General features: G+C 41.0%; 1 protein-coding gene across 1 annotated transcript in view; it reads left to right on the forward strand.

Moving 5' to 3' along the window:
* Positions 1-14149, forward strand: part of Wdr70 (WD repeat domain 70) — a 204928-nt gene that overhangs the window by 72438 nt on the left and 118341 nt on the right. The window contains exon 9 of the mRNA XM_021183813.3: positions 4793-4869. Within this exon, the coding sequence (XP_021039472.1) occupies positions 4793-4869 (77 nt within the window). The remainder of the gene's footprint in view (positions 1-4792; positions 4870-14149) is intronic.

Below are 14149 nucleotides of genomic sequence, written 5' to 3' on the forward strand. Positions count from 1 at the left end.
GTAATTTGCAGAGAGAGAGTGTGTGGTCCTGTAAATATCATGTTCTGTTTCAAGTTTTCCTCTACTAGTTTTCTGCATCTATTGATGATTCTTCCCTTAAAAATTATTTCTGTGACAATTGCAAATCATTTTACATTCACCAATTAACATCATATGATAAGGAAATGAGCAAGAAAGATCTCTCTCTCTCTCTCTCTCTGCTTGTGAACACTTGAACTGGTAATTTTCTTTGCTTTATCCTCTTTCTTTCTTTCTTTCTTTCTTTCTTTCTTTCTTTCTTTCTTTCTTTCTTCCTTCCTTCCTTCCTTCCTTCCTTCCTTCCTTCCTTCCTTCCTTCTTCGCTTTCTTTCTTTCTTTCTTTCTTTCTTTCTTTCTTTCTTTCTTTCTTTCTTTCTTTCTTTCTTTCTTTCTTTCTTCCTTCCTTCCTTCCTTCCTTCCTTCCTTCCTTCCTTCCTTCCTTCCTTCCTATCTCTTTGCTTTATTCTGAGAGCTTGGATTAGTCCCACCACAATTGAGACTTTAAATAATTAGCTTGTTTTACAGTATGCACTCGTAGGTTCTTACTGTAGCCAGTGGTTTATGGTACCTTGCTATCATTGTTTTGCTGTTGTAACTTTCCCAGAAGTTGAAGCCCCTCCAGCCTGTCCTTGAGCCCTGTAGTGAGATGTTTCATGTTCCCCTTCCTTTTCCAGTGCTGTGTGCAGTCATTTCTCCAGGAAGCTCTGGTTCTTTTAATTAGGAACTCATTGTTAGAGTTCAGGGTCTCTTCGCCGGACTCGCTGTCATTTCCAGACACTCAGCACATGGAGCAGGAGAATGGCATGTCCGTATACACATAAACACCTCTGTTTATCTTATCTTCATATAGTTTAAAACTCGACAGAGTTCCTTATGATTCTTTTCTTTCCTCTTTTTGTAGCTGTTTTCTCCAACAGCGAGAAACCTGATTCACATCAGCCTCAGCATACTTATTCACGAGATTAATCCTTCTCTGTATTGAAAGCAGTTTAGAATTGTTAATGCATGCCACTGCAAAGAGAAAACAAATGGATTAATTAGAATTCAATACTATTCTTGTCTTAAGCTGAGAGTATTTTCTACTTTCTATGGACTACTGTAATTAATTACCACAAATATTGTGGTTTTAAACATGATTAATTCCTTCACAATTCTTGAGGTCAGAAATGAGAAAATACAGGTATAGCAGGATTCTACTCCCTACAATGGCTGAAGTGGGGAGGGGGCTCCTTCCTTGCTTCACTCTCCTAAGGTGACTTTGATGTCCTTGACTCGTGGCTAGATAACTCTAGTGTCAACTTCATATAGCTTTCTTTTTGTGCAATCTACTCTGTTCTTTTAGAAGAACACTCAGCATTATATTTATATAATTTTCATCTTGCTCTCCCCTCTTCAAGTTCCTCCAGTGTCCTTTCCACTCTCTCAAATTCATTACTTCTTCCTTGTTATTATTGTTTCACACACAGACACAGACAGGCAGGCAGGCAGACAGACAGATAGACATACATGCATATGCGCGCGCACACACACACACACACACACACACACTCACCCTCTCACCCTACTTGAGTCCATTTTGGGTTGCTTGTCTGTAGGTGTGTTTAGGGCTGACTCCTTGGGATTGGCTATCACATCAGGGAGCTCATGCCTAGATTCTCCCTCTCTGATCAGCCATTGATTGCCTGTAGCTCTTCTCTAGGAGTGGCACCTTGTGAAATTCTCTCTAATCCAGACTGGCATATCCGGCTGGTGGTGTCATCATGCAGCAGGCCATGTTTAGGCAGCCATAGTTTTGAGGTGTCTTGGGTGCAGCTTCCCTGTCATGTCTAGAAGACGCTGTGCAGAATCCTGGTGCTCTGCTCTTTCTGGCTTCTGTGACTTTTTTCCTGAGCTGTAGGAATTACGTGGTAGATGTACCTACCCAGATCCCTATTTGTTTCTGAAAACACTGCTTCAGAGACTCCAGGACCTGGGCTAAGGACATATTTTGGAGGCCAGCGCCCAGTCCACTGCAGGTGCATTTTTCTCTCTACTTCCTTTTAGCTTTTCATGTCTTCCTTATTGGAAACACAGCAAGGTTCATTTGTTTTCATTTATGTTAGATCTTAGATTGTCCTATCTATGTTTGTTTGTGAATATGTGAAATTTCACTTTTTTTTCAGAAGCCAAATCAATGAATGAAGAATCTCACATTATTGTAGAGAAAACATCTTGTGTATTGTATGGATGCATCACCTGTTAATTAAAAAGCCTATGGCCTGTGGCTTAGGCTGGAGATAGAGGTGGGACATCAGGAAAACAGAAAGGATTCTGTGATAGAGGCAGGCTGGAGATCCACTGGAAAGATGTGATGAACTAGAGGCATGGTACCTGAGCACAGGTAACCAGCCATGTGACAGAATGTAGGCTAGAATAAATGGAACATTTTAAGTTATGTCTGGTCAGAGAAGAGCCTAGCTATATGGCCAATGTATTTGTAAATATATTTTGAGTCTGAGTCCTATTCTGGGAGCATGGGGCTGGGAGGAAGAACCAGGGCCTAACTTTAACACTATGATTGCTGTCATTAGGGAAATAGGTGCTATGGTAAAGAACCATGAGTTAAGTAAGCTGTGCTTACTTAGAGGGCTGGGGGTTACTTGCGGTCAAGGCTGGAAGAACAAAAGAGCCATCATGAGAAAATGAAAATAGAAAGGCTTCCAGTAGATGGGAACTGTGCTATCTCTGGAGAGAGCTCTGTATAGTAGAGGAAGCAAAAGCCAGGCACTGAAAAGCAGGCACCGAAGGGCAGGCAACAGTTGGTGCATGTTGGGCAGGAAGGAACTCAGTGAAGTTGTGAGGAAATTAATAAGCAGAAAATGTAGTTTGTTTGAGTTTATTGAAAGATGCTGGAAGCTAGTAGAGGGTTAGAGACGAGGAGTGTGCATTAGAACTGTATACTGTGTTCTAAAGGGCTAGAGACAGGAGTGCACATTAGAACTGTATCCTGTATTTTTTGACAGTTTCTTGTGTATGCAGTTGGTTCTGGTGGTCCTCCTGCGTCCCTGCATCAGCTACTACAGAGCTGTTCTTTAAATGGTCTTCATTGCTGTATGGAGCACATGAGAGAAGAATGGAAGTCAAGAGACTGATAACATAAGAATAACTGATGAAGAAGCAGAAGATAATGTTGGTTTCTAGAGGAGTGGTAGTACTGAAAGAAAAATGTAGACTTGAAGTATTTTTTTTTTCCAAAGATTTATTCATTATTAAATCTAAGTACACTGTAGCTGTCTTCAGGCGCACCAGAAGAGGGCTCCAGATCTCATTACAGGTGGTTGTGAGCCACCATGTGGTTTCTGGGATTTGAACTCAGGACCTTCAGAAGAACAGTCAGTGCTCTTAACCGCTAAGCCATCTCTCCAGCCCCAGACTTGAAGTATTTTTGATAGACTTGGCAAGAGACTGGCTGGAAGATGGAATTTGATTATATCTAGAAGACCAGGGGATTAGGTCTAGGGGAGTATTTAAGGAAGACTCCCAAGTTTATAGCTTCACTGGGAAGCAAATTGAAAATGAGTTAGAGACTATAAATCAGAATGTCCTTATTGGACATTTTGTGTTTGAAATGCACGTAGGGGTGTCAGTTGGGGAGTTAGAAACATGGTTGCAAGTTCAGATACAGGAAGAGATCCTCATCTTTTTATCTAGTCCCCATAGGTATTGCTTTAGTTCATGTCTCCTTACTGCACTCTACAAGACTCTACCTTGGTGGTCCCTGTTTGTTTTATAGAATGGATAGGATGACACTAAATACTGTTTGAGGGATTATGGACAATTTAGGCTGGAAATGATTTTTAGATTTTGATTTCAAATTTATTCTTTCCAGAGAGGCACTTATATAATGGTTTTAGAACTTTATTGTAGAAAGGCAGGGGGTAGGAGAGAAGGTAGAAACAGAGAAGCTGGCCATGGCACGTGCAGAGAAGGGGGAAGGGAGAGAGAGAGAGAGAGAAAGAGGGTGAGAGCTTAAAGAGCGATATTTTTCTTGTATAGCTTTATTTTGGACTTTGTTAGAGATCCTGTCATTATTCTATAAGAACTGTTAGCCTCTTTTCTGCCTCTCCTGATCCTCCTGACTCAATATGTAAGAGACTCCCCCTAACTGCACTCCTGGGATTGTGTGGTGTGGGAGGTGTTTGTATGTGCCTCTGTATTTGATGTGTATTCTTATTGATTTGGTTGTATATTGATTTTTACATTGTTATCATGTTTCTTTGATTCTAGTATTTTTCTCCTGTTCTCTATTTTAGGTAGAGATAATTTCCCTGCTAGTTTGAAATATTTTTCCTCTTATATTTATTGTTACAGCTAGGATGTGGAGTCAGTATTGTTAACATAGTTTTAGGATGTACGAATTTTCTACCTTGGTGTCTTGCTTTGCTTGTTTGTAAATGCTTCCTAATTTCTTTAATTATTTTCTATTAAATAAAAGATCATGACTTTAAAGAAGGTCCTTGTCTGCCTTAGGTTTTGCCTCTTATTTTCCCTAAAGAGAACATACCAACTACTCTCCTTATTAGGAACCCGTGCCAGGTAAGCACTGCTGGTTTCCAGACTGGCCAGAGACTGGAAAACAAGTGGAATCCAACATGTGTATGGGATGAAGCCGGTACAACATAATACTAGTTTATAAGTAAGGTAGTCTATTTTGAGGGTGCCAAAGGATTCTTGCTCTTAAATGTATGATGTCAGTGTATTTACGTTTTAACCCCTCTCCTCTTTCTTCTTTAAGGGCCACACAGCAATGCTTCATACTGGCTCATGGCATCCCAAAATAAAAGGAGAATTTATGACTTGCTCAAATGATGCGTGAGTATTGTTGGTACTTTTTTGAATGCTTCAGTAGATTCTAGGCTCTCTCTAACAGCTGTATCATGGCAACCCTAGTGAAGTAAGGAGTAGAGTAGTAGGAATTTTGGTGTTTATGTGTTCCTATTCTTGACTTTGCTTTGACTACTGTCTGCAGTGTAGTTTAGTTAAACAAATAGGGATGCTATGGAAATGAGAGATTTTGTAAATTCCAGTAGAGTTTATCATGGGGCACACTGGATTAGACTGATGCTAATAGAGGACCTAAATGGCTTTGCAAGTGTGACTAGGATCTCTGCAGTGAAGACTGACTCCATCTGAGTAAGACTGTATCACCGTCCAAGCTGGCTGTTCTTCAGCCACAGTTCTGTTGGGGATCACTAACCTTGAAGCTCAGACGACGTTATCCATATCCTTTATCACATCCTAGAGAGGTCTGTCAGTAGTAAATTCACATCAATTGCAATTCGGCCTTTTTCTTGGCCTTTGACTTAGAATGGCAGTTAGTTCTGAGTTGAGGTGTGGACCATCACACTCTGCTCTGAATCTCCGTCTTTCTGGGCCCTTTGTTCCCTTGGAAGTGAATACTGCAAGATGAAATGACAGGGATACCCAAAGATAAACACTGTAGTTTTATGTGTGATGATTATTGTTGGATAAAGTTAAACTAAAGGAAACAAAGGGTTGAGAGGGCTGGTGAGGTAGCTTAGTGCATACAGGTGCCTAACAAGCCAAGCTTGATCTGTGAACCCCACATAGTAAAGTGAGAGAGTAGCCTCCTGAAGGTGGTCTAGGACTTCCACAGGGATACCTTGGCGTGTGTGTGTGTGTGTGTATCCTTGTGTACACACACATGTAAAACAAAGAGAGAACGTAGAAGGATTTACCACACATAAAGCAGTTACCATTGTTATTGTTATTAAGGTTATGCCTAGGCCTTGGCAAACATGTGGTTAGTCTATCGCTGAACTACAGCTTGACCCTGAGAAAGTCTCCTTTTAGTTGAGATTTAAATCATACAGAGGAGGGTGCTACAAGGGAAGGAGCTTTCCTGACCAAAGTGATCCTGTGTTTAGAAACCCTGAGATGCGAAGACAACAGAGCATGTTTGAGGGAAAAGAAATGACTTAGTTGACATTTTGTAGGTTGGTCGGAAAAGCACTGTTCTATGGAAACTTACATCTTATTTATGATTTTAACTTTGTATTGACAAGTGGAAGGTACTGTTTTCCTTCTTGTGTTATTTTTGTTTGGTTTGAAATCACCATTACTGACCTTTTCTATTTATCTGGTTTTTATTTTTTAAATGTGTGTGTGTGTGTGTGTGTGTGTGCGTGCGTGTGCGCTGTGAACATGTGTGTGTAGATGCCCTGAGGCATTAGACCCCCCTAGACCAACCACTTGATGTGGGTGCTAGGAACTGTTTTATGCTGTTCCTTGTCTCATTTTGGACAACTCATTCAGACATAGTTTCTATAAGAAGAACATGATATAGGCATAAAAAGAACATGGTATAGGCAGCCATTGACCTCAGCTTCCTTTCTTGTTACTGTGCTGTGCACTAAGTGCTGAACACACCCAGGAGTGTTTGCCAGCCTGTGGCTTCACAGCAGTGTTGGAGTAGAGGGTAGAGTTGTGACTGCTGTAGCCAGTTATTCATGGAAGGAAGAAAACTGTGAGTTAACTTTGATATACTAGGAGAGAGAGACAATTGATGTTTGTGAGAACTGGGTCCCGTGGACGCTAAGGCGGTGCTTATGGTTTTGTTCTGGCCCAGCTTCTACCAGACTCAATTGAGGAACTCTGACAGTATGTCACAGATAATCTTGTTCTCTCACTTCCATTCTAGAAGATTCAGTATGAAATAGAGACTGAGGTTAATCTGATCCAAGCATGAAATGAAAGAAGGAAGAGGGGAAGATAGCAGTCTTTTCTGTTTTGTCAACTTTATTAGAGTGGGACGCACAAAAAAACAGCGTTTAATAACATTCTTATGAAGGAAAATGGTTGTGAAAACCAGATGACACTGAAGATAAAAAGGCTCACGAGAGGAATTTATCTTTACTTGTGGGTTGATAAAATGTGATGGGGAGCCATTTTATAATTTGTAGTAGCTTTGACCCAGGGTAAGAGTGTGGCTGAGGGTAAGAGTATGGCACAGGGTAAGAGTATGGCACTGATATAATTGACTCCTCAGTGCAGAATCTGTCTAAAGTAGGGAGGATATATATTATGGATTTTGTGCCTCAATACTCTTAGGATTTCAGAATGCAACTGTTTGGGCGTTAATGCGGTAAGAGAAGTGAATATGAGGCTGTGAATATGAGCCTAATATTGCATGATTGGTATCCTTATAAATAAGGTGTGAGGGATACATATCCCGAGAGAAAGGCCACAGGATGCCACAGTAAGGAAGCCTGTAGCAGTCAGGAAGCCAAGGAGGAATGGCCTTGGAAGAAGCAAACTTCCCAAACCCTTCTTTACCAAAGACGTGGAGCCTCTGGAGCTATTACAAAACAAGTTTCTACAGCTCGAGCAACCTAGTGCATGACACGTTGAAGATTTATCTCATTTTTAATTTGTGTGTGTGTGTCTGTCTGTCTGTCTGTTAATAGTAGTGTGTGCTTGCAGAGGTCAGAAGAGGGCATCAGACCCTTGGAACTGAGGTTAGAGGAGACTGCTAGCCGCCTGATTTGGGTGCTAGGGTCTTAGAACTCTGCTTTCCTAAAAGAGCAGCATGGCTCTTAATTACCTAACCATCTCTCCAGCCCCACTGTGAACGTTCAGTTCAAAGCCTGTCTTTTTCTTGCAGTTGATAGATGTCATCTAGTAAAAAGCATCCTCACAGCTAAAATGGTTAGATGTGGCTGCCATTTCATATGTTTCTGCATGTTTTTAAAATATAATTTCCAAAAACAGTTCTTGCTTGTTCTTAGAGTTGAAAGTACTTTGTGATGATTTTTGTAATGATAATGAAATAACTGGAATTTTCCTTCTTTTTGTCTATGAATCTGTATATTTTGATATATTTTTTTTTTAGAACAAAACCTACAAAGTGCTAGTGAGATTGTTCAGTAGCTAACACTAGTAGTTAAGTGTCTGGACTTTACATGGTTTGAGAGAGCAGACTCTTCTCTCCTGGCTTCCATATGTCCTCCGTAGCCTGTGCACCTGTACACATTCCCAAACAAGTATATCAGCCAATCAGTACATGAGTGCAAGAATCCCTCAAAAGTTATCCAAGAAGTCTGTGTGCAACATGTTCATTAAAGCACACGTGCCTCTAGCTCTCAGATGCTCTCCCTTTGTTTGCTGGGCAGCAGCAGTTAAAGTAGCCTGCTGTTATTAGCACGTCTGCATGCAAGTGGCAATCACAGAAGTTTAGCAACCGAGAGCATCTCACCTGACTCAGTCACCTTACTTGGCTATAAAGTAAGCTGAGGTGCCTGTGTAGGTCTGTCTCTGTGTGGCTGTGCCATTCCCTCACTTTGAACAGTCCCTGTTCATTCTGTGTCCTGTTCCGTGCAGCCTTACTTAATAGTTGTGAAGGGAAAAGCAGACGTTGAGTTCAGAATTTGTGAGGTTTCCCCTCTATAGCGAAATGCTGGCAAACGTTTCAGCTGTGGGAAATTGCTTTCTGAGCAAAAATAGAGGGCTGTGTCTCAAAAAAAGCTTTCAAGTGTTTGCATTTTAATGCCTTTTTTTTTTTTTTTGGTGAAGTTTTGTCATCTCCCCAGTGTTTGTTATTCCCTTCTAATCCCGTCTTCTTTTCTGTAGTAACTCATTGTGAAATGTTTGTCCATGAATTCCAGGGTTTTTAAGCTGGGGAGTAAATGTCTGATTGCATCAGTCATCTGGATGGAGAAAGAGGGAAGGAATATGGAAGAGTGGCAGCCGGGTAGTACACACATGCAGTAATTCACTGAGGAAAAAATAGTGAGCGAAGACTAGCAGTTTGTAAGCTGAGGGCTAGCCTTCTGCAGCCACCGGGAGAAGCTAAGACACACAGAGAAGTTCTCTTTCACTCCAGGCTGCAGTGGTCTGCAGAAAGCCAGGCCACAAGTGAGGTATTGAACACTCGACAGCAGGGGCACCAGGTGGACAGCAGGCAGGAGAGCGGAAGGCTGCCAGTGCTTTGGTTTGGGGAGAACCTGGGGCACTTTCAGATGGGACTTTGAAAACAAATTCTATAAGTTGCCTCTATGGAAATTAATGAGAGAGAAAATGGATTTACTAAAGAATGAAAGGAAATCATATTGTAGATCTTTAAAGATATTACTGTCTAGTAGAGGTAAAAATATATGAAGAATCAGGAGGATTTTACTTATAAGTAAAAGATATATAGGTTTTATTTATTATTTTAAACAGGCATGCATATCCCCTTATCATCCATCTAATGCTGTACATGGGTGTGGGCATGCCCCTGCCACGGCACGGGTGCAGAGGTCAGAGAATCAGTTTTCTCTTCCTACCATGTGAACTTTGGCCTTGGCACTCAGGTCGTCGTGCTTGCTGGCATGGCGTCTCACCAGCCCTAAGTTTAATTTCATGTACTGTGAAATGAGGAGAGACATTAAGATTTAGTTAATTTAGTTTCTGCGTCTTTTCTTAGGGCACCCTTTGCAGTGTGACTGTGCGGCCACTCCCATTAGAAGGGCAGGGGCTATTCCATACACCATTCATCTAAGGCAGCCAGTGGCATCACAGAAATGACGGTGTTCCCAGCATAAACCTCGGAAGAGTTCTATTCCTTCAGGCCATGACAAGCATCTGATGAAGCCCTGTGCAGGGTGAGCGGTCCGGTCCGGTCTGGTCCCGTCCGGTCAGGTGGAGAAGCGTTCAGGCTCAGCTTAGGCTATTCTAGACCAGCATAGAAAGTCAGCCAACTTCAGACCTGTGGGAGAGCTTCGGCTACATTGGCTGGCACTTGTTAACCCAGTTAACTAGTAGTCACGTGAGAAGTGGTACATGCTTGTTCTTCTAAACCATTGAGCTCTATGAATGAGTTATCATGTACAAACTAGAAACTACTCAGATCATTTTATTGAAGTATGTAGGGTTGTGGTTATAAAGAAAAATATTTGTTCCTATATAACACTGATATGAATAGAAGTAAAATGTAATGAGATGTACAAGATTTACATAGCACAGCAAATGTAGAGCATGAGTGGGTCTGTGTGTACAGACGCGACACTGTTGAGTTGTATGCCCTGCGTGCTGTTTGTTTATTGGGCTATTTTAGCTTAAGAAACTCCTTGACGCTTTCAGAAAAAGTCGTGTGTGGTCTTTCTTAATACCTATGTATATAGACGACACCCCCACACCTTTGTTTTCCCCTCATAAAAACTAATTTTTAAGATGTAGACAAGGAATTCATGAGACTTATAGCTGACTACTCAACCTTTTCTGACTTAAGGTTTTTGTTTTTTTTTTTTTTTTTTTTGATATATTTTCAGTGTGTTTTAAGCCTTGCAATTCACTGTTGTATAGACTGAGATTTGAGTGATTGGGGGCTTTCCGCATTGGATTTTTATGCTAGAGTTTCCTTTGTGTGTCTCAGATTGCTAGGGTGTATAAGATGTCTGTGGAGAGAAGATCTCTAGTCTTCATTTGGAGAGTGCCAGCACCAAGGAATAGATGCATTAAAGAGCTGAACAATAACATGAAAGAAAAACCAAACAATCACTCCCAAGTGTTTTCTAAGCATAGCCATGCAGCTCTTTGCCTTACTCACAGCAATAGCCTGTATTGTGCTCTTGGGGTAGAGTTCCCTGGAACATACCTTGGGAAATGAAGACCAGCAATAAAAAATGATTCTGATGATAGAATTCAGTAAATTATAAATATTAAATTTTTATAGGCTCTAAAGATGAATTAGACAGTAAAACATTTACCAAGTTTTGGCATGGCGTTATGGAAAGAATATATACTTGTAGTAAGAACTAGAGGAGGTCGGGCGCCCCACAAATATCTGTGAACAAGTTCTGAGAAATAGGATGCTGCTGATTTCCAGATCTGAACCTGGCCTAAGTATATAGAGCCTGTGTGTTCATGCATAGGTCTGCTGGTCAGTGTGGACGTGAAGGTGCCTTACACGGCTTGGTGAGCAGCTCCTCTTAGAACGTGTGTGGAACATTTTTTTTTTCCTGGAAAGCTGCTAGGCAGATTTCAGATGACTTTTTATAATCAATAACATATGTAACCATAATTGTATAATTCTCTAAAGAGTGGTGGTTCACATAAATGGATTCCAAAAAAGTAAATTTCCTATAGCTCAAAGGTTTTTTTTTTTTTTAAACTTCAAATATTTTGGAGGGAAACTTTAAAACATTAGTTTTCTGCATTATTCATGAGTGTTTGGAATATAGTTTAACAAATTTATAACATAAATTATTATCTTGTGGTATGCTATGCCTGAGAGTGCCTTGGCAGTGTAGACCTATTTATAGGGTTTTGGGTTCTCGACTGGTCCCCTGCTTTATTTCTGTTGTTGCTTTTCATTTTAGACTGACAGAAACACCTGTTTCTCCTTTAGTTTTCTATGTCTATCAAGAAGGCTAGAGCTGGGACCATCTAATCCTCCCCTCCCGCCCTCTGCCCTCCCTCCTCCCTCCCTCCCCCGTCCTCTCTTCCCTTCCCTTCTTTATTTAAAATTACAGCAAACAAAAGACTATATATAACACATTTTTTTAGCACTCGGGCTTTTGCCATCCTCTTTGGCTACTAGGAGGCTTTTTGCTGACTTGGTTTCCGGGTGAGTTTGTATTGTCTAGGTTGCTGAGCGAGTCATACAGAGTTAGACTCCCAGCAGTTCTGTGTGTGAGGCTGTCATTAAGACAGAAAACGCACAGTTCATAACATCGCCCTGTCACGTTATACCTAGCTTATATCTATATAAATTCTTTGATTCTCTCAGTTGATACCGTTTTTTTTTTTTATAATTTAAAACTGTAAGATTTTTTTAACTGTTGTCAGCTCTTAGCATTTTAAAGTGAACACCTTTGCTTGTATTTTTGTTCACTGGGTTGTTTGTATATATGTTCATTTAGAAGTAAAAACACTTATATGTACTAGATAATTTTGGGGAAGAGTTAGTTCAGCTTAGTAGTGGGGCCAAAATTCCTGAAAATTTCTCATTCAAATTTGTTGTTAGACAACCAATAGAAGATATTCTACACTGCCTTTTTTTTTTTTTTTAAAAAGAGGGAGGGTAAGCTGGGATTCTTCCTGTATTGCCTAGGCTATGCCCAGAGTCCTTCACTCAATTGCCCTCTCCTGACTTAGTGCAGAATTGCTGGGACTCCAGGTGTCAGCAGCTCACTGCTTGCCTGGCTGCTCTGGAACATCCTAAAGCTCCCTCACTGCATGAGTTCTGGCAATAACGGGAGCCTCTTTGAAATTAATTCCACAATTTAACTGTGCACATACTTGTATTAGTTTGACAAACTGAAGGTTTAAAAGAGAAGAAAGAATTTGTTATTCATTTGGTCCATGTAAGAGCCAGTGTTGGACGTGTGCTGTTTACATAGGTGCATGGGTTGCAGTGTTGTACTGAGTGGCATGGGCATGTATAGTTAAAAGTGTTAGTAGGTTAAAAATACCTTTCTCAAAATAGTATGCTTTTACTCAGTTTTCTGTTGAGAACTGCACAGTAGATACAAAGTCAGTATACTTCAGACAATAATAACATGTCGCAGAACTAGCAGAGCACATTCTGTCTCTAATGTAGTTTAAGCTGTCCTTTGACAATGTTATACATGTATATAATATATTCTAATCATATTCAGCCCCCATCCTCTCTCTTATCGTCCTCCCACGCCTCTGGAACCCTTCTCTCCACTGAGCTTAAATACAGTTACTTGTGTGAGCATGTGTGAGGGGTCGTGTATTGGGTGATGCAGCTCATCGGTGTCTGTACCCTCAGCAGCTCCTGCTGGGCCTCCCTCGAGAGTCCCTCGCCATCCCATGCTGGAATACTGACAGTCTGGATTTTGTGTAGGTTTTTGTGTGTAAGCATAGGTTCTGTGGTGTTCATGGGTGTAGAGTACGTCTCCTATGTGGAATACAGCATTTCACGTCTTCCCTTTCATTCATCTACCCTGCTGCCTTGGCAATGGATGATATAACTGTCTTATTTAGTACAGAGCACTCAAAAGTCACTCAAACTCAGTATTGTGACCAGTTAGGAGTGGGCATTCACTGCTGCCTGCTGCACAAAGAAGTTCTTTGACCAAAGTTTAGTCAAACTTACTCTGTGTATAAGCATAAATGTTTTGAAGGCAGTTCAACTCATGCTCGCTTAGCAAAGCAGCAGGGTAGGCTCGCCCTCCCCAGGACCTCTGACCTCCCTGTGTTTGTAGCACCAGGCAGGATTCGATCAGAAAAATACAAATTCTTAAACAGGAGGTACTTAGAACTTATAATTAGGGTTCATGACTACAGTTGCCTTGTACACATCACCATATAGGTAAACGTGTAAGCACCACAGTTTTAATGTTTCACTTAGATTTAACCACAAATATATAAAGTGATTGCCCAAATTGGTGTTTATATAAAAGTTTGCTTTGATGTATTTATTTTCTATGTCTATGTTTTTTTCTGTGTAGGTGGTTTTATGAGTATATGTTTTTATGTGCATAAGTGCTCTGTGCACCATGTGTGTGCAGGTGCTCTCAGAGGCCAGAAGAGGGTGTCAGAACTTCCGGAACTGAAGTTGTAGGCAGTTGTGAGCCTTCTGTTGTGGATGCTGGGAATCAAACTTGTGTCTCAGGCTAGAGCAGCAAACATTTTGAATTGCCGAGCCACCTCTTCTGCCCCAAGTTATTTATTTGTATACAATTTAACTTGCTATAAAGAAGACAGGATGTGGACTTATTTTTACTTGTAATGTAGCCTGAGAGAAAATGTTGACTAGCATGTATGTGTGTGTACATGTGTGTGGAGACCAGAGACTGGTGCCCAGGGTCTCCTCAGTGGCTTCTGCATCCTATTTTTTCACCCTCACAGTAAGACGTGCATTATTCTCGCTGCTATTCTTTTTAACCCTTTAGTGGGAATCAGTCCCCCTTTCTTGTACTGTGTTTTGAGTCAGGGGTTCTCACTGAGTATTGAACTGATTGAACTAGACTGTCTTGTCAGTCATCTCTGCTCTCCTCCCGTGTCCACTTCTTGGACGTACTGCTGTCTCTGGCTCCACAACCCCTCAGTGTGAGTTTGGGGGATCAAACTCAGCTCCTCTTGGTTGTATGACATCTTCCTAGCTCCATTATAAACTTCACTT

Source organism: Mus caroli, unplaced genomic scaffold (assembly GCF_978045245.1).
Source record: "Mus caroli unplaced genomic scaffold, Mus_caroli_1 scaffold_16, whole genome shotgun sequence".
Taxonomy (NCBI): domain Eukaryota; kingdom Metazoa; phylum Chordata; class Mammalia; order Rodentia; family Muridae; genus Mus; species Mus caroli.